The sequence below is a fragment of the Agrilus planipennis genome, unplaced genomic scaffold, assembly GCF_000699045.2.
Source record: "Agrilus planipennis isolate EAB-ADULT unplaced genomic scaffold, Apla_2.0 scaffold109, whole genome shotgun sequence".
Lineage (NCBI taxonomy): Eukaryota > Metazoa > Arthropoda > Insecta > Coleoptera > Buprestidae > Agrilus > Agrilus planipennis.
Genome location: NW_020438934.1, coordinates 834428 through 859223, shown reverse-complemented (window position 1 = coordinate 859223; position 24796 = coordinate 834428). Strand labels below are relative to the sequence as shown.

The window sequence follows — 24796 nt, the reverse complement described above, 5'->3', positions numbered from 1 at the left end:
GTTTATCTCTGCAACAATTATTTCACTAAATTTTGTCCTTTTGAGGCGAGTAGTTTGTGAAAATTAGTACTATTTTCATTTTATATATTTTATGTATATTATTTGCTATGGTTTTTCATCAAGACAATCAAAAAAGACATTACAAGAAAGTCAAAAGGAGTTCTGTGAAATTGAATCAAATAAAACAGTAAAACTAAAAATTCCACATAGGTAAATACGTTTAAAAAGCCTAGAACGGTTTTCTAAACCTGTGGTCGATACCTTAAGTGTCAAAACGTATTTAGATTCATTAAACGTTTTTTTTTGTGGAATTTTGGGTTTGTGTTCTATTAAAAAAAAGGTAAGTATGTCTGACATTTATACAGCAGTGTATCTAAAAGATAAAAGTTGAACTCGAAATTAGTTTATTTTTTCATATAGATTATTTAGCAGCCCGTGACATTCAGTCAACAACTTATCACTGTGTTATCTCTGTATAAACATGACAACATTGAACACCTAACAGACTAGCAGGTCGAAAGCGTGAACAGACTATAGTGATTTTTTTTATTTTAAGAATACGTTAAAAATTACGATTAGTTTGTGTTTCTTTTTCAGCATCAATAAAAATTATACTGAATGTAGTCCTAAAATTATATGAGTAACTAATGTGGTATGTAACTGCCTTAATTGTAAATTTATAACTAGTCTATTCTCTGTTTATATTTCATTAATTAATTATAATTGCCTGTAAGTTACTAACCTGTATTGATTAAAAGTAAAATATTTCTTCAGCAGTTTGCACGAAGGATTTTCCGAAGTCCATATCATCTTGTGTAAATAAGCATACTGCCTGCATATGTTTCTTATTTGTTTCAGAGCAGTTTCCAGGACTGAAGACCCTTTGAGTTCTTTTAATTCGTCGTATGTAAAATATAAGACTGTTGAATAATTAACTGGTAAAACATCAATGTAAGGCTTCCAAAATGAGTCATCTTTAAACTTTTCAAACAATAAAACTAACGTTAAAGCAACGTTAGACATATTATTCAAGAGGGCATCCTTTTGTATGATACTTCCCAAAGGAGTTCCACTTACTGATTCTGTAGTAAGCATTATTTTGCGAGGAACTGATATTATGAGAGAAGATTCGTTCAAATCCTTCTTAGCTTGAAGACCCAACTCGTAACCCGGAAAATTAGCTATTTCGATCCCTTCAAATTCAGCGCCATTTTCATTCAGCCAATTTAAGAATTGATGGATCGTAGCGCCATCGCTTCGGAAGCTCGGAGAAGTAATCTTGTCTCTGGAGTTCTCAAGTGCTTGTATTTCTTTAACAATTTCTGCTATTTGAATTTGCAGATCAAGTGCTTTGTTTACATTCGGTTGTATCGGTGCTGTGGTCACTCTAAGAAGATTATCCACTAATGTCGTCAATTTCGATTCTTCTGACGATTTTATTGATGCACTGTTAATTCCATTTCTTAAATCTTTTTGTTTTCTCCGTCCCATTATTATTACAAATTTTTTACTTGTCTTGTGTAAGTTGCAGAATATTTAACAGATAAGTCCACGTGCTCAATTTTTACTGTTACTTGAAACCACTAAATACAAAAATACGTTGCCAAAATGCCATGCTCCGTGACTAAAATAGATTTTAATAGAATGAAGCCTGCTCGAAACGTCCGCAAGTTTAGAAGGAATCTGTTAGATAGAGTATTTAATTCTGGTAGCTGACAGTGTGTGGCTTCAAGAATTTGTATTCAATTCCGCGTTGGTTAACACATGACGTAATTTAACCATTGCAACTGATTTTAAACAGCATTACTATTTACGTGGGTAATCAATTAAAATCTTTAAGTGAGGCGCATACACAGTAATTAAATGTCATTAGTAAAGTAATCTACTCTAATAAATATATACACTTTAAGGGTTTGCCACAAGCTTTATTGATTTTAGAACTTTTTGCGGTTTTCATAGTTATTTGACTTTTGTTTTCTCCTTTTACTGGAACAAACGATTTGCCAGAAAATTATTTAACACTTTAAATGTTTTTCCCAATTATCAGATGCTATTCTCATCAAAAATCCTGATTTTACAACATCACTACTTTCTATTTAGAAGTAAATATTCCTATATTAGGTATAAGATTTAGCTCATTCACTATCCTGTGAAAGATAATTCCGTATACAGGTCAAGACGCTGTTGCAAAGAAAAAGTTATATTTCATTATTAGCATAAATTGGTGGTTCTGCATTTACGTCTAATTTGCTGTCAAAGTCAAATAAGATTAGGTTTGCTCATTCTCGAGTAAATAATCTAATAATCATCGCAGCATGGTTTCCGCAGTGAAGCAATATAATTCTATATGGTTCAATGCTGACATAGAGAGAGCATTACAATAACTTTGCAGTGTCCTTAGACTAGGGTAGTATCATTAGTCTAAGGTAGTGCTATCGGTGATTATCTACTAAACTATGTGCAACTATTTAAAGAGATTGGATAGCTGATAACTCACAGTCTCAAAGGGATGCTTATATTACAAGTTACATGAATTTTATTATAAACTGTAATAACACATTAATAGAACGATATAAATAATTTCTAACGTCTTATAGAATGCATTGCGATAACTTTTTGCCATATTACAATATTTACAGGTTAAATATTTCTAAAAAAGATTTTTTCATCTTTTACAACATTATTTGATGTCTTCTTTTCACTTTGTAACATTGCAGAAAACTAACGTATTGAACATGTTCAAAACATCTTCCTTTGTTATTTTACATCAACGTCAATAAATACATTGATATTGTTTACTACGTATTGATTCCTATTTGAAACATAATTATATATTCCTGAATGTTTCGATTAACCAAATTGTAATAAACTGTCATCATAATCACATAAAAATAGGGAACATATTTTTGAAAATCTACGTTGTAAAGTTATTGCATTATTTTTACAATTTGCAGGAAAACGCCAAAAATATGTCCAAATATCTAAATAGATCTTTTGCTATTAATTAAGTCCCCAAGATAGTTAGATTTAATACATAACATAAAAAATTATTACTTAGTTAATTAAAGAAATTTAGATGGGTTCATACACATTAATGATTTCGAATAGCTATAGTAGAATGAAGTATGTAGACGCATATAAATTTTATAAGTGTGTATATACGTATTTATAGGCTAATTTTATTATTTGGCGTTATAATATATAAAAATATAATATCACTTACATAGCTTTAGCGATTCTCTTCGTTTTGATATAAGTATTATTTTGACTTACCTAAAACAAGAAAGTCAGTATTATAAAATGCTACAAATTAATTACAAACTGATTTAACAATATCAAAATCATTTTTTATTATTTATAAAATTGAAACTAATATTTTAGTCAAGTTTTCTGCGTTTAGGGAATTACCTGCAGGTTTTTTCATAACGAATAATGATAACATGATCAATTTTAATTATCGTGGACACAATATATATATACATATTATCCAAGTATTGTTAAAAGTGGCTCATCAGATTTAGCTAAAATACTCCAAACAAATATACAAACAAACAAGCATTGTTATTGAATTATTTAAAATATATAGTCATACAATATGCTCTGATTAAATATCCATTAATCAGTTAGAAATCCGTACCGTATCTATACTATCCGTCATTCGATATGTTCAACGTACCAATTCAAAAAAAATGTATTTTTTTCCTAACAGATTTGGCCAGTTATTTAATCTTAAAGTACTACATTGCCTCAATTACATTCTATTTATTCTTGGAAGTGAGAAAACAACAACATTATTTCGATTACGTAAAAAAAATTGGCATTCACTACGTTACAGAATGGTCTAGATAAGCACATAAAAACAACTGGGGAGTATTTTTAAAAAATTAGTCAAGAAAGTGGAGCACGAAATTTGTATGAAGCGGTCATAAAATAAAATTTCAGTCCCTATCCCATCACATTCTGTTTTCTCTTGGAAACTTTTGCTATTCTTAATCAAATTCTGTTCTTGATAAATATGCGATAGGCTTGAAAATTATTATTTAAACAAGAGCCGGGTCGTACAATACGACTAGTACCTATTGATTGTAAAAAAAACGTAAAAAAATCAATCAGATCACTATCAAAATAATAACAACAAGGTCTTTCTTTTGTATTTACTACGAATAACATATGTATATCAAAGTAATTTAGGTGTTAGCATTATGCATTATGTTATATTTGTAAATACAAAGTATCGCCATGATATACATAATTGTAAAAATACTGAGTCATATATATAATATGTTATCCTTAACTATCCTGACAAAAAATCAAATTACAAGAAAAGAGTGATGAACTCCTAGAAACTCGCCACACGTCGCCTTACAGACTACGTTGTGGAAGTTATTGCATGTTATTTAATAAAAAAAAAATTTCCAGTCTTTTATTTTTTTGCGATTTATGTTTACCGGCTTATTCGGTTACAGGTTTATTCTTTCAATAAAAGAATGTTAAAAAAAATAAAAACAAAGGAAATGTAAACATCGAGTTAAGTAGGATTTCTTTGATATCCAACTTTCTCGCTCCATTCGTATGCAATTGTGAGCGCATATTTCCAAAGAATGCATTTTCTTGCCAAAACTCACAACGAAAAAGTGTATGATGTTGAACATCTGGGTTCTAAATATAGAATCGGCATAATAACATGCAAATTTTACGAAACTCGAACCATTTCTTTTTTGATTTCGAAGCCAAAAATTTTTGAGTACGTGACATTTGTATGTATGCCCATGTTATGTTATTTAGTAATTATCGTATTTGACCTACTATTCACACCTTTCCGTCGACAAAACAGTGCTAGTTTTATAAAATATACACAATTTGTGCTTTTATTACCCGTATATTCAATTTCTCAAGAATAAGAACTTTACAGACGTCATAAAACTTATACATACCGTCTCTATGTTTTATCTTGATTTAATCGTTAAAGTTGTAGATTTTGAAATTAATAATTCTTTCGTAAATTTAAAAATTAAACTCCTTGAAAATAGCTCACAAATGGTATCAGAAATTGAAAATTTATAAGAAAAAGTATATTGTAACGGTAATTTATGTATTCTTACAATCCTCAAACACCATTTTACAGAGCGAAAGATTAGTATACTTAGATTTGCAGATGATATAGTAGTATTAGCATCTAGCAAGGAGGATTTGGAGATAGGTTTAAATAAAATGGAAGCGGCATTGATAAAACAGTACTGTATGAAAATAAATAAAAGTAAAATAAAAACACTGGTAGGCAATGGAAGGAAAGTAGAAAGAGCAAATATAAAGATAGGAGACGAAAAATTAAAAGAAGTGGCTGATTTTAGGCATCTAGGAAATCAGATAAGTCAGGACGGAAGGAGTAGTATGGATATAAAGCAGAGGATAGCGCAGGTTCGAGTCGCCTTCAATAAAAAGAAGTCACTTCTATGCTCGCGAACGATTAATTTAGAAATTCGAAAAAGATTGTTAAAGGTGTATGTTTGGAGCACGGCGTTGTACGGGTGTGAAACACGGACAGTGGGCGCGGCGAAAAAGAAAAGGTTAGAAACGTTGGAAATGTGGTGTCACAGGCGATTGACGAGGATACCGTGGATAGAGAAAGTTAGAAAGAATAAGAGAACAAACGACTCTATGGAAGTCCATAAGAAATAGGCGAAATAGGTTAATAGGACACCTTCTTAGGCATGAAGGTCTAGTCAGAGACATATTAGAGACAGAGACGTAAGTTAGGAGGGGTAGAGGTAGACCTAAATTAGATTACTGTTCGCAAATAGTTAAGGATATGGGTTTTTCTAGTTTTAGAGAAATGCGAAGATTAGCTCAGAATAGGAAGAGTGGAGGTGCGTGTCCAACCAGCCTTAGGCTTGACGACCGTTTGATGATGATGAGATAATTAACAAAGAACCAATATACGAATATTGACATTTAAACAAGCCCACCATGTCATAAGATTGATATGATTTTCAATTAAAAATTCCAATTAAAGAAGTTTTTGTTAAATATTTTTTCTTAACACTTACTACGTTATATAAAAACGTGTTTTCTACAAAACTGTACTAGTAGACATATAATTAAATGAACATATTGAGAAAACAAAAATTCTGAATAGTTTCCTAATTAAATTCAATCACGGTAGAATCTTTTGGAATTCGTCGAGACCAAAATAATTTACAGTTAATTAACACTGCAGTACTTCCTGTCGTTTATCAAATGATCATAAAAACGGCACACAGGAAATGCCTATTCACAGCAATTTAATATCGACTGCGTTTAACGAATCTGTCAATTACAAGTAATCACAGCTTCATAGAAAATGACCATAAATGTTTCATAATATTGTAACAATTCAAATAAACTAGTTTCCTAAAACAATTCGACAAGAAGTTGTAGATCCTTAACCGATTTACGCTGAATTACGTATATATGTAGGTATAAACAACTCGAGTTGGTGAGCATTAGATGAACCATAACAAAGATCTTACGTAACCACGGTCATTTTAACAAATGAGTTTGCATTCTTACAATTAATGAAATCCATTTGATTATTCGACACAATTAAACCAAAACGGAATGGATTTTAATATTCTCTTACATACTATCTAAAATCGTTTTAAATCGTTATAATAACATCTAATACCTGATTCTTTCATTGTCAATATTATATTGTGCTTTACGTTGCATCGTATTTAAAAAATGTTTTAGCTTTTTCACCCCTGCATTAAAATAAATAGTTCTCACTTTATTTATGATTTGTTTCGTTACAAGTGTACAGGGAGACTGAGAGACAATTTACGCCATGATTTGAGCCTAAGTAAAGCGGATAATTTGCATTTAAACATTAATTTATTATCATTTTTTGCTTAAGTTTGAATTACTTTCTCTATTAAATTACTAAACCGTATTTGGTATGAATCACACTCCAATCAAGTGGTAAATAAAAATATATATCAACAGTGTATGCGGATTGATTTGTCTAACTCATAAATTGACCTTTTAACGAACAAAATAGTACAAGGTACTTGAAAGAAGTAAAAATATCGGAAAAAATTTGTTCTTTTCTATATGTGTTGTCCGAGGACATTCTTGTAGATCCCTTTTTCCTTTTTTCAAACAGTGGTAATGTTTCTTTTTTCCTACATTTAGTATTAAAATCTGAAAATTTCAAATACGGTAGAACCTTGATAACTTAAACCTCGATAACGTAATAACCTCTATAAATTCATAAAATTTTGTGTTCCCTTCCCCTCGGAGTCCAAAACCTCTATTACTTAAAATAAAAACCCTTAAACGAATAATTTGGGCATCGCACCTCAGTAAACAGTGAAAAGTGGTTTGAATCGGGAGAAAGTGAAAGAAGTAAAAGACGAAGAATTGCTGAATTTCCTATTTTAAAAAAATGCTTGTTTACATGGTTTAGACACTGTAGAAATAAAAACATTAGTGTTAGTGGACCTGTACTAAAGGAAAAAGTTGAAATCCATAATTTTAAAGCTTAAACTTAAATCCTTAGTAAATAAAAACCCCAATAACTCAAATTATTTTACGTTTCCCTTGGTGTTTTATTTCAAGAAAAAAATATATTAAAGTTGCTTCAAGTAGTTTAACTCGTACATTCACACATTTTTCGTTTAGTCTCGCGTATTAGGTTTTGGTCTTGCGTATTCTGCCTTGGTTTTAGTCTTGAGTTTGTTCGTTTGGTTTTGGTTTTAGTCTTGGTCTTGTTCGTTCAACCTAGCTCTTACTCTTGGCAGTATAAAGACAGCATTTTCGCAAGACCAAGACCAAGACTGTAAGACCAAGTTGCTCTTCACTATAAGTACCTATAGGATAAACCTAGAGCTGTTTTACACACATTAAAAAAAAAACAATAGAGAAGTACATTTATATTATTAAAAGTACGCATCATCAACATAAGGTCTTTAGTCCGAAGACTGCTTCACTTTGTCCTATTTTGAGCTAATCTTCGTATTTCTAGGAAACTAGAGTAGTCTATATCTCTATCTTGCGAATAGTAATCTAATCTAGGTTTACCTCTGTTCCTCCTTAACTCCTGTTTCTGCTTTTAGTATGTCTTCTACTAGACCTTAATGTCCAATTAATTGTCCTAACAACTCTTCCTTATCTTTTTTTTATTTTAAACCTTTTCTATCCACGGTATCCTTCTATAGCACGATAACATCTCATTTTAAATAAATTGTGTTGTTAAATTCAATGAATTGTTTATTAAAAGAAAACTGGTTTATTGTGTACAAGGCAACCGTGGGTGTGAATAAATATCTTAAATTTTCTCCTTTATACGTAATTGACAATTGGCCATGTTCGCGGGGATAAAGGTTTTTTTGTGCATTACTATTAACTTAAGTTTTCGGCTTTGAAAATATTTTTTTTTTGGTTGCTGCTTCGGCTGGATCTATACTTCTATACCACTTCATCACCTTCAAATTAAATCTGATTTTGACGTCAACCCTGCTTCTGACTCTGTTCTTTAGTTCTTTAATCCTATCAATATTTGTTAAATAATTATTCTTGAGTTAGAGGCAAAAACTGGCGAAATCATGTCGAAATTTTGCTTATAACTTTCCACAGTTAATACTTTACGTAAAAGCGAAAACCATGTCACAGTCTATTAGTAGAACTCCATTTTTATGACAACGTATAGACAGTCTGACGCCTGCTGATAAATTTCATTTACAATATGTAATATGTATTGTCTATATATACGAGGTGTGTTCCACTTAAGTCTAGAAATTTGTAAAACACAAGTGAATTAATTTTTGCTCAATACCTTATCATCGGCATTCACAGTGGCCACCCTACTCATGAAAACACCTCTCGTAGCCTTTTGATGATATGGAGTTCAGAAACATTCACAGCTGCCTTGACCTCTACTGCTCCGCTACGATGAATACCGTTGATGTAGAATTTCATTTTTGAGAAAAGAAACAAATCACACGGGGTTAAATCCGGACTTTATGAGGGATGCGGCTATGCAGGAATACTTTTTTGCCCAAATACTCGTGAAATAAACTCGCAGTGGATAATGGCTTGGAGTTATAGACAAACACGGGTCCGTTTACTTCTTCTTTTGTCGCAGATTATTACCGTACTACCCTGTTTTCTTCACGCTTCGAATTTTTATCACGGAGTATCCTCTTCCGAAGATAACCAACTTTGAGCCCATCTTTTTGTGGTCTTCCTACATTTCTTTTTTTTTACATTCTTATTTCATGTTCATTCCAAAATCTTCTTCTTTGTCGTATGAATTTCGTGTTGTCGGCTATGTTACATTGTTGTGGTATATCTGAATTTCTTTCTGTCCTACAGTCATATTATTTTGTTTTGTTGTTACGTTAAAGTTATGTAGTAGTCTGTGGAAATTATCCTCTGTGTCTGTTAAAAGTAATGCGCTGTCGGCATATCATATTATTGTTAAATTTTTAGTCCCCATCCTAGATCCCGTTAGATCCCCTAGTTATTATTTTTTCCATCACAATATTTAACAGGGCTGGACTTAGCGAGTCACCTTGTCTTATACCAGAGTTACATTTAACGACTTCCGATACTTTATTTTTTGTTCATATTTGGGTTGTGGTGTAGCACTTTTCCTTCAACTAATAAGGAGATAATGTCAGATAGTTTCACTCATTCACCTGATCGAATGCTTTCTTCAAGTCTACAAAAGAATCAGATCTGTTAAATTCAATGATTCTATCGCTTTTTCCATCACCTGACGTTATACAAGTCGCGTCGTTGGTTAGTAGGTACGGAGCCCTTTTTGTTCTTCGCTTATTTCTATTTAACGCTTGTTTAGGATAATATTGTATAGAAGTTTTTGACACACATTTATTAGATTGATCCCATGGTAATACTCAGGGTTTTTTTGATTTCATTCTTCTGGTAATTTACGATTGTTCAATATTTTATTACATAATTTTGTAAGTTCTTGTATTAAACAGTTTTTGCCGACCTTTAGCAAGTCATTCCTATTCCATCTAGCCAGGGAGCTTCTCAGTTTTTGGTTTTTTAATTGCGTCTTAAATTTCATTTGCTGTTACGTTTACCTACTCGTCTTCGTTTGATTCTTTCGTAATTGGTGTGTGTTTCTCCTCTTCTCCGTAGTTTTTCAAAATACTCTTTCCACTGGGGGTTATCTATTGCATTTATCTTTACAGTCTTGCTTACTTTCGTCCAACACCATCAGTCACTAACGCTGGTGGGCGGGCAGTCCCTCCGGACTACCCCGGAAGGTAGGGCGAAGGGCCCTCTTCAGCCTCCTTTCAGCAATTGTGGGACTGGGTGGGTAATGGTTCGGGTGAGAAAGATGAGACGGACGAAATGAAGACAGAAGAAGAAATGAAGAGAAGAACAATAAGGAAACGCTTTTAAAGGTCTAAAAATCTTAAAAAACTTTTGGGTGTTTCATTCCCTTCAGCCACTAATGCTAGTGGGCGGGCAGTCCCTCCGGAAGGTAGGGTGGAAGGCCCTCTTCAGCGTTCTTTCAGGAATCGTGGGAATGGTTGGGAGATGGTTAGTGTGAGAAAAATAAGACGGACGGAATGGAGACAGAAGAGAATGAAAGATTATGTGTGGAATATTACTGACCCAGCATTTGCCTAAGTGATCCAAGGAAACCAAGGCAGACGGATCAGCAATTGAACCGGCGTCCTCCGGAATGCTAAGCAATGGACTAAACCTCTGGACCATGCCGCTCGATATTTGTAAAATTGCCAATTATCTGGTCTTTTAGTTTGATTTCCTTAACTTCCTCCGTGTACCATGGTGTTTTATACTTGTTTACAACTCCTGTTGTAATTCTCCTTTTTCCGTTTGATTCATTTGTTGCTTTTGTGACATTTGCCTTCACTTTGCTCCATGCACTCTCCACACTGTTTGTGTTCATTAGTTATGTATTTATAGGTTTCGCGGAGATATGAACTTTCCTGAATAGAGATCTTTTATGCTATCGTTTCTAATTGCTTCCAAGTGCATGTTCACTACCTATGTTGTCGAGTTCAGTGTTCTTACGTCTATCATTTTGTGTAGGTTTAAATTGCCTATTTATCAATACGTCATAGATTGTTGTTTCTGGCGTATTTATAAAGATATATTTGTATTTGAAATCGTATAGTTGATTCTAAGACTATTCTGGGAACAGAATTTTATCAACAGATCTTCATTGTCGTTACTTATCCCAATTCCAAATCGAGCATTAAAGGCTTCTATTAGTGGCAGCCTGTGGTTAGAGGGTATTTTTTCATTCTGTAATTGTTCATAGAACATACGTCCTTCTTCTCTTGCTTTTGATATGTTCGTCTCTTTGCACAATTTGTAATTCTAATCACTCCAGGATGGATATCCAGTAAAAAATCTACTGTAACAAGTATTTTTTGACAATATTAACAAGTGTATACAGGAATCCCGTAAGCAACTATTCTACAAATTTTAGATATTTTTGTAAAAAAAAACACCCATGAGTCCGTCAATTTATTGTAAAAAAGATTAAAAGATTATTAACTAATTGTTCAAGGAATTAATTTTTCGCACCTAGCATATTACTGTTTCAATTTAACCGACAAATGGTACCAATCCCACCCGTATGATTTAAATGAAGATTGGTTCAAAGAAGCATTTATCTGTTTGCAGGTACATACTTGAAACGATAAACAATATAAGTGCAGCATTTTTTACTATGTCAAACTTGATATTGATTTGGTTCATTTATGATAAAGCTCGTGTTATTTTGTCAAAAGACTTTGTACAAACTTTATCAGGTACTCAACGAGGCTTAGAAGTACCTTACAAAAAATGATACGTTAATGTGTTCATTAAAATGTACCTCCACGTTTTAAATAAAGCGACATCGGTGCTTATAATGGAACCGTCCGGTGAAGGTAAACGGGTCCCGTATGACCACAGTACATCCCTTTCATTCAACAAGCAGAGCGCTCCCGATCCCTAATTATAGCTCACCCCAATTCAGTGGTGCGTTAGGATATTCCTAGTATTGAATGAAATTTGAACAAACCGGCGACTGACTGTTGTGAGTGCGCTTCGCCACTCCTTTTGCTCATTGTCAACAAAAAAGAATCAAAAAGTGCTTTAATCCTGAAAATACGAGTGTACAATTTGCTTACACTATCACACATAAATAATATGTCATGCCTTCCTTACGTAATAGTGTAATAACAATTTTTTTTATTTCGGGAAGGATTATCCTAACTCTCACAGAACAGAGGTCAGATCTGTACTTACAATTACATACATTAAAAAAAATGCTACAAAAACGACAATTCGAAATATATAAACACATGTTGAAGCTACTGAAACTCAATTGTCCTTACATCCAGAACAAAGGGACTCCTGTTATTTGTGGAGTTGCGAACAAAAATTGTCGATTATGAAAGGGAAAATTTTTAATTTCTGAACAGAAGACAACGAATTCCTTTTCTTTACCTTTATGATTTTCATTAACAGATGTATGTATATGCCAAAAAATAGTTTCAGATATCAATAAGGCTTTTTCATCCAAGCAGATATAGTTATGAGTTATAGTCAATTCGGTCTCTTTGTCACACTGTTGTATTGATTAAGCATTCCATTCAATCCGGTCCTGGAATTCTAACTTCTGCGCCCAGTTATGCTACGCGCTACGAATCGCGAAAAGTTTAACATTACTCAACTCACTGGATGAAACAGAAAAGCTAACCGTAGCCTGAATGAAGAGGTATGATGAAACTGAACCTCCAATGAAAAGCCTGCAAACAACCAGACCTACTCTGTCATCAATGAGATACGGACGAGTCCAAGATAAAGTAGAGGAGAGGCAGTTTGTCGGTTACTAGTTCTAATATTGATAATTACCAAATTTTTGAGGAGTGCAAGCAAAAATTGCATTCAGTAGGTAGTAAAATTAATGTATAGTGTATATCCATGAAGTGAGCACCGAAATTCAGTGTCAAAATAGTGGTAGTAGAATACAGAGGAAACCGTACCTCCCCCTCGTAGTAACAGTAAATCGTTCTAATCGCGTAGTGCAGCTGACTATACGTACAATTGGTAGTAAGGCCCGGTCAGAGAAAGCAATAGTAGTAAGCTTCCCAGGAAATGTCAACTTAATATAGTGGAGGCTTGTTATTAGACTAAATATCGGTGTTGTAGAATGCTTGCGCGAGTTGGATAAACTTTTTCGGTGAAACGTTTGTGAAATCGGCAACTGTGGCGGCAAAACCGGAAAAACGACAGATCCGCAAACGAAATATGCTGAAGTTCCTCACCTATAAGTTAAGAACTCATTCAATAAACGATGATAATTTCGCAAAGGTGTGTATCATTTGGGGGAGAAAATAATTTGTAAGGGCAACCCCACTGAAGGTCAAATATGAGTAAAAAATGGCTGCCTGTAACACAGTAGGAACAAAGGAATGTGTTTTCCGGTTTCGATTTTCTCTGTTCGTTACAATTTTCCGAACATCAGATCTCATTTAAATCAAGCTTAGTTTATTTTTCTTCCCTTGCAACGAATTATTTTCAAAATTTTTGAAACAGTTTATGAATGAAAGCGAAATTTCTCTGCCGGTAAATATGGCCGACTGTAGAAAATTACTTCATCCGGAATAAAGAATTTATTTCTAATTCTTTTTCCTTGTTTAGGCTGATGAAGATCACGACTCTGGTACAGAATCTGACGATGAAATAGAAGATCATGTCTTGAACACTGTCGGTGAGTAAAGATATTCACTTCTTTATTTTTTGTACCACTTTCACTATTATGAATCAAATTTAATTATAATTTATTCATAGAAATTTGTTATTATTTATTATTATGTTATTCATTAATACATATATCGAGTACCTCAAAAAGTGTATTAATTTGCAATTAAATTAAAGAAAAACTCAGATTCTGATCAAATACCCAATAAGGTATAGAGTTTATACATTTGCCTTTGGGATATTAATTCAGTACAAAAGTGTAAATAATAAGACCTTAATAAATGATTATTCTCATGAATATGAATGCATACAATTAATAGACTACAGAGCAAATGAGAAATACCCAGCAAATGGTAAAACCAAAACTAAGAAATGCCTAGGGGTACCCCTACATTGGTTTTACAGAGATCATATGAATTAGTTTATGAAGTTGCTATTTATTAATTTATATCGCAACGGGTAGGTACATCAAAATTGTGTAATATCTGATATCAACCGGAATATATTTTTGAAATTTCCTTATCGTCCGTTACTAACGTTACCATGAATAACTCTTCAATGTAGAAATCTGTATTAGCATTGATCACGTCTTTCCTTCTCTTTGTTACACTTGACTACGAAATGTATAGTTTTTTGTTTCTATACCTGCTTCTTGTAATTAAATTTTGAATCCCGATTCCTACGTTTGTCCTTGAAAACTTACTACAATGTCATCATTGGTTTGGTAACTATGCAGCTCATTTTACTACATATTACATGTATGTATAGGCATTTCTGTTTGCTAAGCAGAATGATCTTGTTCAACAACTTTCTAATAAGTTTTTTATTTCCACATTAATAATTATGTATTAAGTGACGATGAAACAAATTTCATCTTTATCGTTTTCTTGGAAGGAGAGGGGTTACTTTTTAATTTATAGGAATCTTAGTTTTTACTTTTTAATCGAATTCAATTCTTATTAGAATATTCGCACCTAATTATACACAGTTGCGGTGCATGTCAGTATTATTGGTGTTAAACTAGCATATTACTGCTATTTAATTTGGCTTATCGTTTATCTGCATTTTAATTCTGTTGAACGTGAAATACAATCACACTAATTAATAATTTGCAGAAATAGTACACTTTAAATCTTACTAATCTACTGTATTAAAATCCGCTAAAAACAAATAAAAAAAAACACTAGAGAAAGGAGCCAACAACAAATATACTTATTATTATAAAGCAACTATTATTCGGGGACCTACTTAATTACATACTTTTTCTACCAGAATTACTCAGGCTATTAGCGAACAAACAGTTTTCTTTTATAATTAAAAAGCCTCAAAATGAACATTAACAGAATGAATTGTTTATTCTCAAAAACGTTTTACAACCAAAGTACTCTGACAAACCTGTTTCTAAACCGGATTTGTTATTCAAATTCTTACTTTTTAAAAAATTCTGTAATCAGTTTGCGAAAAGTGATAAGGTGTTTATTGTTAGTTAAATCCAATCAAACGAAAGTTGAGTAATAGAGGTTAATTATGCAACGTCTTATGAGATTCAGTTTCTTATCAAAAGAGAAGGAGCGTTTCACATTTGTTTTTAACGAAAACACGTAACAAAAATCATTTTATATTACATTAAAAAAACAGATGCAAAATCGGCCTACTCTGTCGCTGTAATCACAATTTGAGTTAGATTCCTGACCGTTATTATTAAATTATGCAGTTTTTTCCAGTCTGAAGATGGTTAAATAAACCGAAACGTTACAAAAAACATATAGTTGTGTAATTATTTGACCGCCACCCTAGAATAAAACTACATAAGCTATAATCACAGTCATATTATATTATTATTATTATTAGATTATATTGTAATAATTTAGTATGGTAGCACCACGTAGTTTTAGAAAATGATCTAACAATATATGAATTAAATTGTGTCACATACGAATACTAGCTAGCTGATAAATTGATAAAGTTTATTTCCAAAATATGCACGTATCTCTTCATTGTTATGAACAATGTAAGATTATTTTGTGCTGAAAAACAGTAGGGAACATGATCTCGATAAAATGAACGTATGCGAATTAAAATGCTGTTCACGACCCGTTTTAAATTCGTCAGCATGAACGCGATAAGAGTATCAAATTATACGACCTTAGAAATGTTTACAATGTCACCTGTTTTTTCTATTGTAACTATTTGTTAATATTTACAGGTTTTGGATTTTTCATGGATGTAAATTACATACAATTAGAATATTATTAAGCATGCATGACATCTAAAAATGCTGTAAATTATTGTGAGTAGATAGATGTGTTGAATTAATTTTTTGATCATAATAAAATCATGCAAAGTTCATTTACTTGATTGTTATTTAGTCAAATCTGTTGTTATATTGTTTGATTTACGATAAATGCTATTTATATAGGTATGTATAATGGTTTTTAAAATTGTCAATATATTATCTGTTTGTGGGATTTACTTTTGATAAATATTTTTAAAAAATGTTAACACTTTTAACCTAAATCAGTTAGTAATAAAAAGTGATGAATAAATAAGTAAATTCAAACGGATGAATGAATTATATGTATAATATGGTATACCTATACCCTCTCCAAATTTGAACGGATGGTACCATTGTCGATGATGCAAGGTGCACTTATATCATAACCAAGTCGTCCCTCTATATCCTAATCTAATTATTCCGTTGGTGAACGGTTAGCATATCGTATTATCCTGTCTGCATATCTTATGTGGATATCGAAGGTAGACACTTACTTAATCTTATTCTTTTATTAGAAGTTGTATTATTATTCCAAAATATTTGATCATCTTCTATCGCAAGCACTCCAATTTCCTTTACAAAGCTGCTTATACCAGAACGATAGATACAAAAAACATTATCATATGCTGTTGATAAGAGAACTTTAAAAGCGAGCGATATGGCCTACCTTTCGGCATAGTCCGGAGTATTAGTGGCTGATGGGAATGAAACACCCAAAAGTTTTTTAAGACTTTTTAGCGCTTTAAAAGCGCTTCCTTATAGATATTGTCAAGAATAATTAATTAATTGAAAGATTATTACTATAAGAAGGTGCTATATTGTCCTCACTAGATTTTACATCATGATCATCATAAGGTCGTCAGTCCTAAGACTAGTTGGACACGTACCATCACTCTTTCCTATCCTGAGCTAAAATTCGCATTTCCCTAAAACTAGAACAACCCACATCCTTAACTATTTGCGAACAGTAATCTAATCTCGGTCTACCTCTACCCCTCCTAACTTTCGTTTCTACCTCTAATATGTCTCTGACTAGACCTTCTTGCCTGAGAAGGTGTCCTATTAATCTATCCTATTTTACATATTAATGTGAAAATTCATTTAATTTTTATCGACTACATCTTCAAATTAAAGAGGAAAAATTGTTGCTGCTGTTACACTCTCGCCGGGGGTGCATACACGAATACATACTTGCGGAAGTGCAAAAAATAGAAACAAACTTGCGTTGTAATCGTGTCTGTCGTGCGTGTGTATCCACCTACAACCCAATAACAAAGCAATGCGCTGCTGGACATATTAATTATCAAATAGAAACAAGAATGTACATAGGCGATTACTTGACACAATCGGTCATAAATTGTTCAACTCATTAATTTTGCACATAAATTTTCTCCTGTGTCTTAGAGAAGAAAAATCAAATGCAAAAGTAAAAATGGACAGATTATTCAACTTTATTATGGCCTCTACTAGCTACACATAACCCACGGGCCCCTTTTGTTTTTATTTAAGCCGACGGGTACGTTCAACACTTGACACCCTCGGCTTCTTATAGGTACTAGGTATACACTATCACACCAGCAAGAACAGTTATTTTAGTTAACATATGTAATATGTACTGTACATCATACCTTAAAGAGCGCTTTTATACTTATATAGCTATAAATTACCGGTGGGATATAATTTTCGTCCCTGCTAAGTCAAACGTAGAAATTAATGTCAGATATAGAGATTAATAAAAATATTCAAGTGTAATTAATGCATTAAAAAGATGCAATCACTTGTTATAACCACCCATAAGGTACTTACTCTCGATTGTCCTAAAATCGTGTGTTAATTTGCGTTAAGCCTATAAGTTTTGTACCGGTTAGGTATAGAAAAATTAAAAATAAATATAATTAAAGTTTAAAAAGTTGCTATTCAATGTTTTAGACATTGCAAAAAAAAACATATTTTATCAACCTCCTTCTTAAATTTAGTTTAAAAAAGTCATTTGCACACCGTAAAACAGTAAATGCCGAAAAAAATGTTAATGGCTAATACGTTAGCTTCCCATATAGTAGACTATGTGCATGTTATATCCTGCACGCGGATCATGCATGCATTACTGCAGGTCATACCATTTGAATGTTCAGTAGCTGTTATAAGATAAAGCCGTAACAGTTGCACGTATGTGTATAACACACCCGCAACTATTAAAGTCTACAACATCGCGTGATAAAGGAGCGCAAACCCCTTTGCGTATTCAGTCATAACCATTATTACACATCGGCCGCGAAGTGAATAACCGTTGTGGGAAATGGTACTTATTATGTAAGTAATAATAATAATAATAAAATGGATCAACAGTGGCACCGACCGACGTCAGAACGCGAGAAACGTAATCGTTCATGGACGCAGCATGGATCTCATACATACACATATGTATACATCATCATATGTATCTATATGTACATATACTTAAGTTTAGTTGGCCTCCACTGCCTCCACTACCGTCATTTTCAAGTACAGTCCACTACAACCACAGCGAAATGTGGTTTTACAATATTCAGTTAACAATTCACAATCTTTCCCCCTCCGTACGTCAGTGATATTCTGCACACTGCACATGTTTCTCCAAAACAGTGAGGTGCAATGGTACAGATTTCTTCATATTGTAGTCAATTCAGAGGTAAATCAAAAAAGTAATTCTAACAGTAAATACAAGTGGTTAAGTATGTTGTCGTAAAGTATAAGCCATTTTGAAAATGAGAGAATGTATTCAAATTTGTATATTCGTTTTGACATGGATCGTGAATGAAACAGACGCAAAAAATCGAATGGAAGCTATTTACATCTTTCCCTTAATAAACAAAAAAATCCTCACTTACAACTATTATGTAGCAGATCATATAACATAAGATGGAAAAGGTGATAGAGAAACTGCTAATTCGGGGGAATTCGAAAAAGTTGATTGAATATGTCTCTTAATAATCATGGTTCTGTACGGATGCGAGGTGTGGACAATGTGAACAGCGGAAAAGAAAAAGGTAGAAGCGGAGTTTGAGATGAGATCATGTGGTGTTACAGGGGTATAATGAAAATACCTATCGTGGATAGAAAATGATTAGAAATGAATGGACAAAATAGAAGAACAGTGGGCATCATAATGAAAGTCGTTAAGGAAAAAGAAGTTAAGATGGTAGGACACCTTCTAAAATATCAAAGGCTAATTAAGAGACGTATTAGAAGCAAATACAGGGTGAGTAAAAAGAGGAAGACGAATATAAAGATTAGATTACTGTTCCCAAATGGTTAAGGATGTGATTCTGGAAATGCGAAGATTGGCTTAGAATAGGAAGGAGTTGAAGTGCGTACTGACGATATTATGATGATGTCAGGTTGCTTCAAGAATAGAGTAGTACAATGGCACTTCTTACGTAGTATTATTTTAGATAGCTTCAAAGTTTTTCATGTGATACTCCGATGGGAATCCTTCATGGTATCGGGAAAACTACTTGCCGAATCCTTTTCCAATAATGCCATAATATTTAAATTCATAGATCTGAATATGACATTGGAAAAAGAAATTTGAAAGTTAACCCGACTGGACAATTCGAAAATAGATAAGCTGTAAATAACAAGTAAACTATTGACTTAAGCAATAAAAAAGTTATTTGAAGGTCCAACACAACCATTAATGATACCACAGTAAGAACTCCAGCTTTGTTAAAACGTATTAGAGATGTTTCGGGAAACCTTTGAAATCCTTCAGGTTTTTTACTTCCTGTCAACACTATTTAGTGGGACGATCTATCATCATCTGTATACCTATAGATGTACAATTTGAGCTAAATTATAAGTCTATTTCTTTGTAAAAGATGTACTAACGTAAGGTACAGAGTGTAGACCAACCAACTGGCTGGTATAGACACCCAATTATTCTACAGATTCTGGTCACGCGTCATTACTTTCTAATGGTACGAGCACAAACCAGGTAAGGTAGACAAGGAAGCAAGCCGCAAGCGGACGAATAGGCTAAAGCAAAGCGAAACCCGTGTGCCGTATCCTACCTACACTGATATGAATTTCATGACCGAGGTCGTGACCTGCACAAGTTTTCATTTACGAAAAGCTTACGTCACGTTGTGCATCCAGCCCAGCAGCAGCTACAGCTACGAGGTAAAACAACGACGTCGTAGATGCCGGGCGTCAAGGGGCTCGCTCTATTTATCGTCGAGCCCATTGCATACGGGCACAACACAACACAAACATACACATCGCTCGATGTTTCTAAATTTGCGCCAGGTCTTATTAACTAAGATGTTCTCATCTCTTGTATTATTGTATTAGTACATCTACTGAGTACATAAGTACACAGTAAGTCGATAGACAGAAGCGCTACTGTGGAACGTAATTGTAAAATAAGGATAAAGGGATTAATAAATGCAGATAAGTTGGATATAGTTGTTGGTGGTGGTGCATAGACTTCGCCTATGCCATTTAGGGAAACCTTTGCTCAAACGTCAAAATTCTGATTAAACAAAAACATCCTGGAGATTAAAAATAGACCTAAGGTACCCTTTCACTTCTTAGTTAGAAAGTTTTAGTTAGTCAGCTAGTTCCAGAATATTGTAATGTCAAAGGAAATGGATACCTGCGATATGATACAAGACGAAAACGCTTTTTTTCCGTTTTCAATAGTTCCTTTAGTCAAAAAAATCGGTTGTCTGTAAAGTCGGTTTACTGATGATAGTTGAACGTGACAACATCATAAGAAAATACTGATGGAATAGTTTCATTTTTCAAAAGAAATTTTTAATTTTATTTGTTTGATAGATATTTTGTGTGGATATAGAGAAGGAGGTAAATGGAAATGTATTATTGTATAGCAGCTGTCCACGCGGACGCATCGCTCGCTGAAGTAGGAGAGAGACAGATGTCGAACGCTGCCGAACGCGGAGGCCGATTGTGCCTCTTTGTCGCTCGTTCCGCGCTCTCGCTTGCATTTCAAGCCTTAAATGGAACGCCTCAGAGCGAGGTAACGCCGCATGAGTCATGTTTTTTCGTGCGTGCAGCCGGCTCCATCGAATTATAAGACGTTGTCACGTCAAAAACCTGCTGTGGTGTGTTGGTTCTGTACGCACTCTACAGTAAGGACAAGAATTGGAAACAATATTTTATATTAAATGAAATGTATGTATGTACAGTTTTATGGCAAGGAATATAAATTAGGTTCATGGATACTAACTAAACTACATAGTAATAATCCAGTTTTCTCTTCCCTTTAGTTTCGTTCCGCATTTAAATCACGCATGTAAAGTGGGTACGAATAGCGTTTTCATCGTAATTGTAAAACTTCCTTGTTTGCTTTAAAACAAAACTGTGATGAGAGTAACGACAGAGCTACATAGTATTCCATTTCCATCGATTAAACGTAGAGAACAGAGATGAAGGGTTATATGCATTGACTCCGTTCATTACAACCAAAATTTAACGAACAAAAAACAAAACAGGGAACGTAACAGAAAAATGTGCGTACGTTAGGTAGAAAAACATATAGGACCGCAAAAAAGAGAATGATAATTTTGCTTGGATTGTGAAACAAATGAACTAAGCAATGTGGCCTTTATTGGCTGGGAGCGGTGCGTTGCAATTTAAATTTTTACATTCCCTCGCTGTGCCTCATGGATGTAGATAGAGAACTCTTTGAGGGCCTAACGAACTCGAAACAACAAGCAGATTACTCCCGCTAAGCAGGGATTTGTGAAGGGCTTTTAAAAAAAGTCAGCGTCCCAATTAATTCGCGAGTTTTTTCGCTCCGATCTCGCTTCATGAAGCTCATTCATTTCGAAGTAATTTCGCTTACAGGCAGTTTTTTGAGCCATCGTCATCAAGGCCTTCAGTCACTTTTATTAAATTACAAACAGGTACGTAATTTCGGAACTTTATTAAAATCATTACGCATTTAACAAAAAACGGAAAAGCATCATCACCAATAACCATGAAAACCCTGGCTAAAAGAGGAACGAACGGAGAAAAGCGAGCAAATGTATCGATTTTGTGCCACATTATAAACTATAAAGATCAGACGATTTTGTTTAGTCATAATATTAAATGTCATTATTAAGAAACAAACAAAGCAAACCTAATCGGCACAATTTCTACACTGATGAATAATGGTAGGTACGGCAAAATTTATACCAAACATAGAAGTTACACATTTCATTGTCGGTATTTTTCTTTTCATGTCACTTAAACAAAAAGTAGGGAAAGAGCGAATATAATGATAGGAAACGAAAAATTAGAAAAGTGGCCGATTTTAGGTCAGATAAGTCAGGACTGAAGGAGTAGTAGGGATATAAAGCAGAGGATATCGCAGGGTAGAGTCGCCTTCAATAAAAAGAAGTCACTTCTATGTTCGCGAACGGTTAATTTAGAAATTCGAAAAAGATTTTTAATGGCGTATGTCTGGAGCGCGACTTGGTACGGATGCGAAATATGGACAGTGGGTGTGGCGGAAAAGAAAAGCTTAGAAGCATTAGAAATGTGGTGTTATATGCGAATAATGAGGATAACATGGATAGAGGTTAGAAATGAAGAGGTATTAGAACGAATAGGAGAACAGAGTACTCTAGGGAAGTCAATAAGAAACAGACGAGATAGATTGGTAGGACACCTTCTCAGATATGAAGGTCGAGTCAGAGACATATTAGAGGCAGAAACGGAAGTTAGGAGGGGTAGAGGTAGACCTAGATTAGATTACTGTTTGCAAATAGTTAAGAATATGGGTTGTTCTAGTTTTAAGGAAATGCAAAGATTAGCTCAGGATAGGAAAGAGTGGTGGTGCGTGTCCAACCAGTCTTAGGACTGACAACCTTATGACGATGATGTCACGAAAATGAATAATTTGATGATCGTGTGGAATGTATTTTATCAACCACGTCTATCTGTTTCCCTAAAAACTGTTCTAAGCCAACTGATGTTTTGAACAAAGCGTATTAAAAACTTTAAATTGGACTTATTATTTACATGAAAAATGGCGGAGGATATTTGTACGAATTTTCTTATACCATATACTATTTTTTAAAAGATCATTCGGTCGTTCAATCATTGCATTAAAAGAAAATCCCTATCTATGTATGTTCGATTTTCAACTTGCTACTACTTTTAATCGCTTCACACGTTAAAAAAAAAAACGTTTTTTTCCCACTACAGCAGTATACCTGTCTAATCAATAATTGCACTATCCAACAGTAAATACACTGGAGAATTTGTGATTTATATACGCTACCTCATTGAATGAAAAAAAGGCCGTCTGACAACTACCATTAACTTATTACTCATACTGCAACTATTGTTTTCATTTCAAAGAAAAAAACGATGCGGTTAATTGTTCTTAATAAATTAAAATTAAAATACTACACAATGGACATGTGGTTTATTGTATGTTAATTTTTAAGCATTTTTTCTTATGTAAAACCTTATAGTAGGCTTTTATTTGTATTCCAAGTTGTTTTTACTCTTGAACACATAATAAGCATAATATGGTATGACAAACCTTGTTAGAATGTAAAGATTTAATAATTACTGTTTAGTAATATTAATTGATTTCATTACTTACTAATTAAGTAAAATAACATACAATATTACGAAATATGTGTTTGTATTGTATAAATTAAAATTAAAAAGAAAACTTGCAATTTGTAATACTCTATCATATTATGCTGACAAAATGTATTATTTCTATATCGATTTATCTCTTTGTGGTTCACTACCATCTTTCACGGAAAGATATTATTGTGCAAACACCATAATGTTGTAAACATCGATCAAAATTACTAGCTGAGTTTTATTTTTAATTTTTTTTCATAGTACCTATTATCTTTTGAAATAGGTGTTTTGAAGGAGAGTGCGTGCCTATAAAAACGTGAACAACAGAATCGGTTACTTTAATAATTACACTAAAGGTAAATGACTTCGTTACTATTATTTATAATAAGATAAAGTGATTCGGTTTATGTATTTAGAGAACTGATAAGAACGTTGTATTTTATTATTGTAAAGTATGTTATTATTAACCACATCGATGACCCCCAATAAGTTAACATTCCGTGTAAATAAGACGTAATGGCGACGGATTATCAGTATGACTTGTTACCCATATTCTTGCTATTTACTTTTCATAACAAGTAATGGAAAGTTTTCTATTTGTCGTATCCAATTTTATACACATACAAGGATATTACTGACGATAAACGAAAGATGCTATTTCCCGACTACAGTAAAAGTTCCTTATTCACGGTTTCCTTATTCGCGGGTGAAAAAATTGCAACCCAGTTCCTGTACTCGCGGTTAAAAATTTCATTATTCGCGGTTGCAATCGCTAAACAGAAAAGGATTCGGTGTCGTTTATTAAGAGGATTGACCGCAATAGACCGCTCGTGTCTAATGTGAATTTTTCCAAAAACATGGGTTTCTAATCTAAACATTGTGATTTAATGTTGCGAGATAAATATCTAATTTTTTGTATGGTAACAGACAAAGGTTCACACTAACTCGGTACGTTTTTGGTATTCAATAATATGGTCACTAAAAGCTTTTACAAGTGTTTAAAGTTGATGCTTCTTGTAGGACACGTATTTTTAATAGAAATTAAAAAAATAAAAAATGCGCTTCGATAAGCTTTAGAACAAAGCTTTATCTATCTTACTATAAAATTTCAAACCTCTGTTCCAAATATTAAACTCATGATATCTAGAACCGATAAGCATGTTTTACTCTACGGCGCATGTACTACTGAATCCC

The 24796-nt window shown here is 33.3% G+C and overlaps 2 protein-coding genes across 4 annotated transcripts in view; one reads left to right on the top strand and one right to left on the bottom strand.

The window, feature by feature from the left end:
• The window catches only part of LOC108742732 (histone-lysine N-methyltransferase setd3), an 82149-nt gene that overhangs the window by 30688 nt on the left and 26665 nt on the right, over window positions 1-24796 (bottom strand). The window contains exon 2 of one of the 2 annotated variants that reach the window (XM_025974285.1): window positions 743-1624. In XM_025974285.1, the coding sequence (XP_025830070.1) occupies window positions 743-1491 (749 nt within the window). In that variant the 5' untranslated portion in view covers window positions 1492-1624. Of the gene's footprint in view, window positions 1-742; window positions 2118-24796 lie in introns of those variants that run through there. The other variant, XM_018478033.1, reaches the window with a different exon arrangement.
• Window positions 12800-24796, top strand: part of LOC108738001 (TSC22 domain family protein 1-like) — a 36387-nt gene continuing 24390 nt past the window's right edge. The window contains exons 1-2 of one of the 2 annotated variants that reach the window (XM_025974287.1): window positions 12800-13347; window positions 13678-13747. In XM_025974287.1, the coding sequence (XP_025830072.1) occupies window positions 13285-13347; window positions 13678-13747 (133 nt within the window). In that variant the 5' untranslated portion in view covers window positions 12800-13284. The remainder of the gene's footprint in view (window positions 13348-13677; window positions 13748-24796) is intronic. The other variant, XM_025974288.1, reaches the window with a different exon arrangement.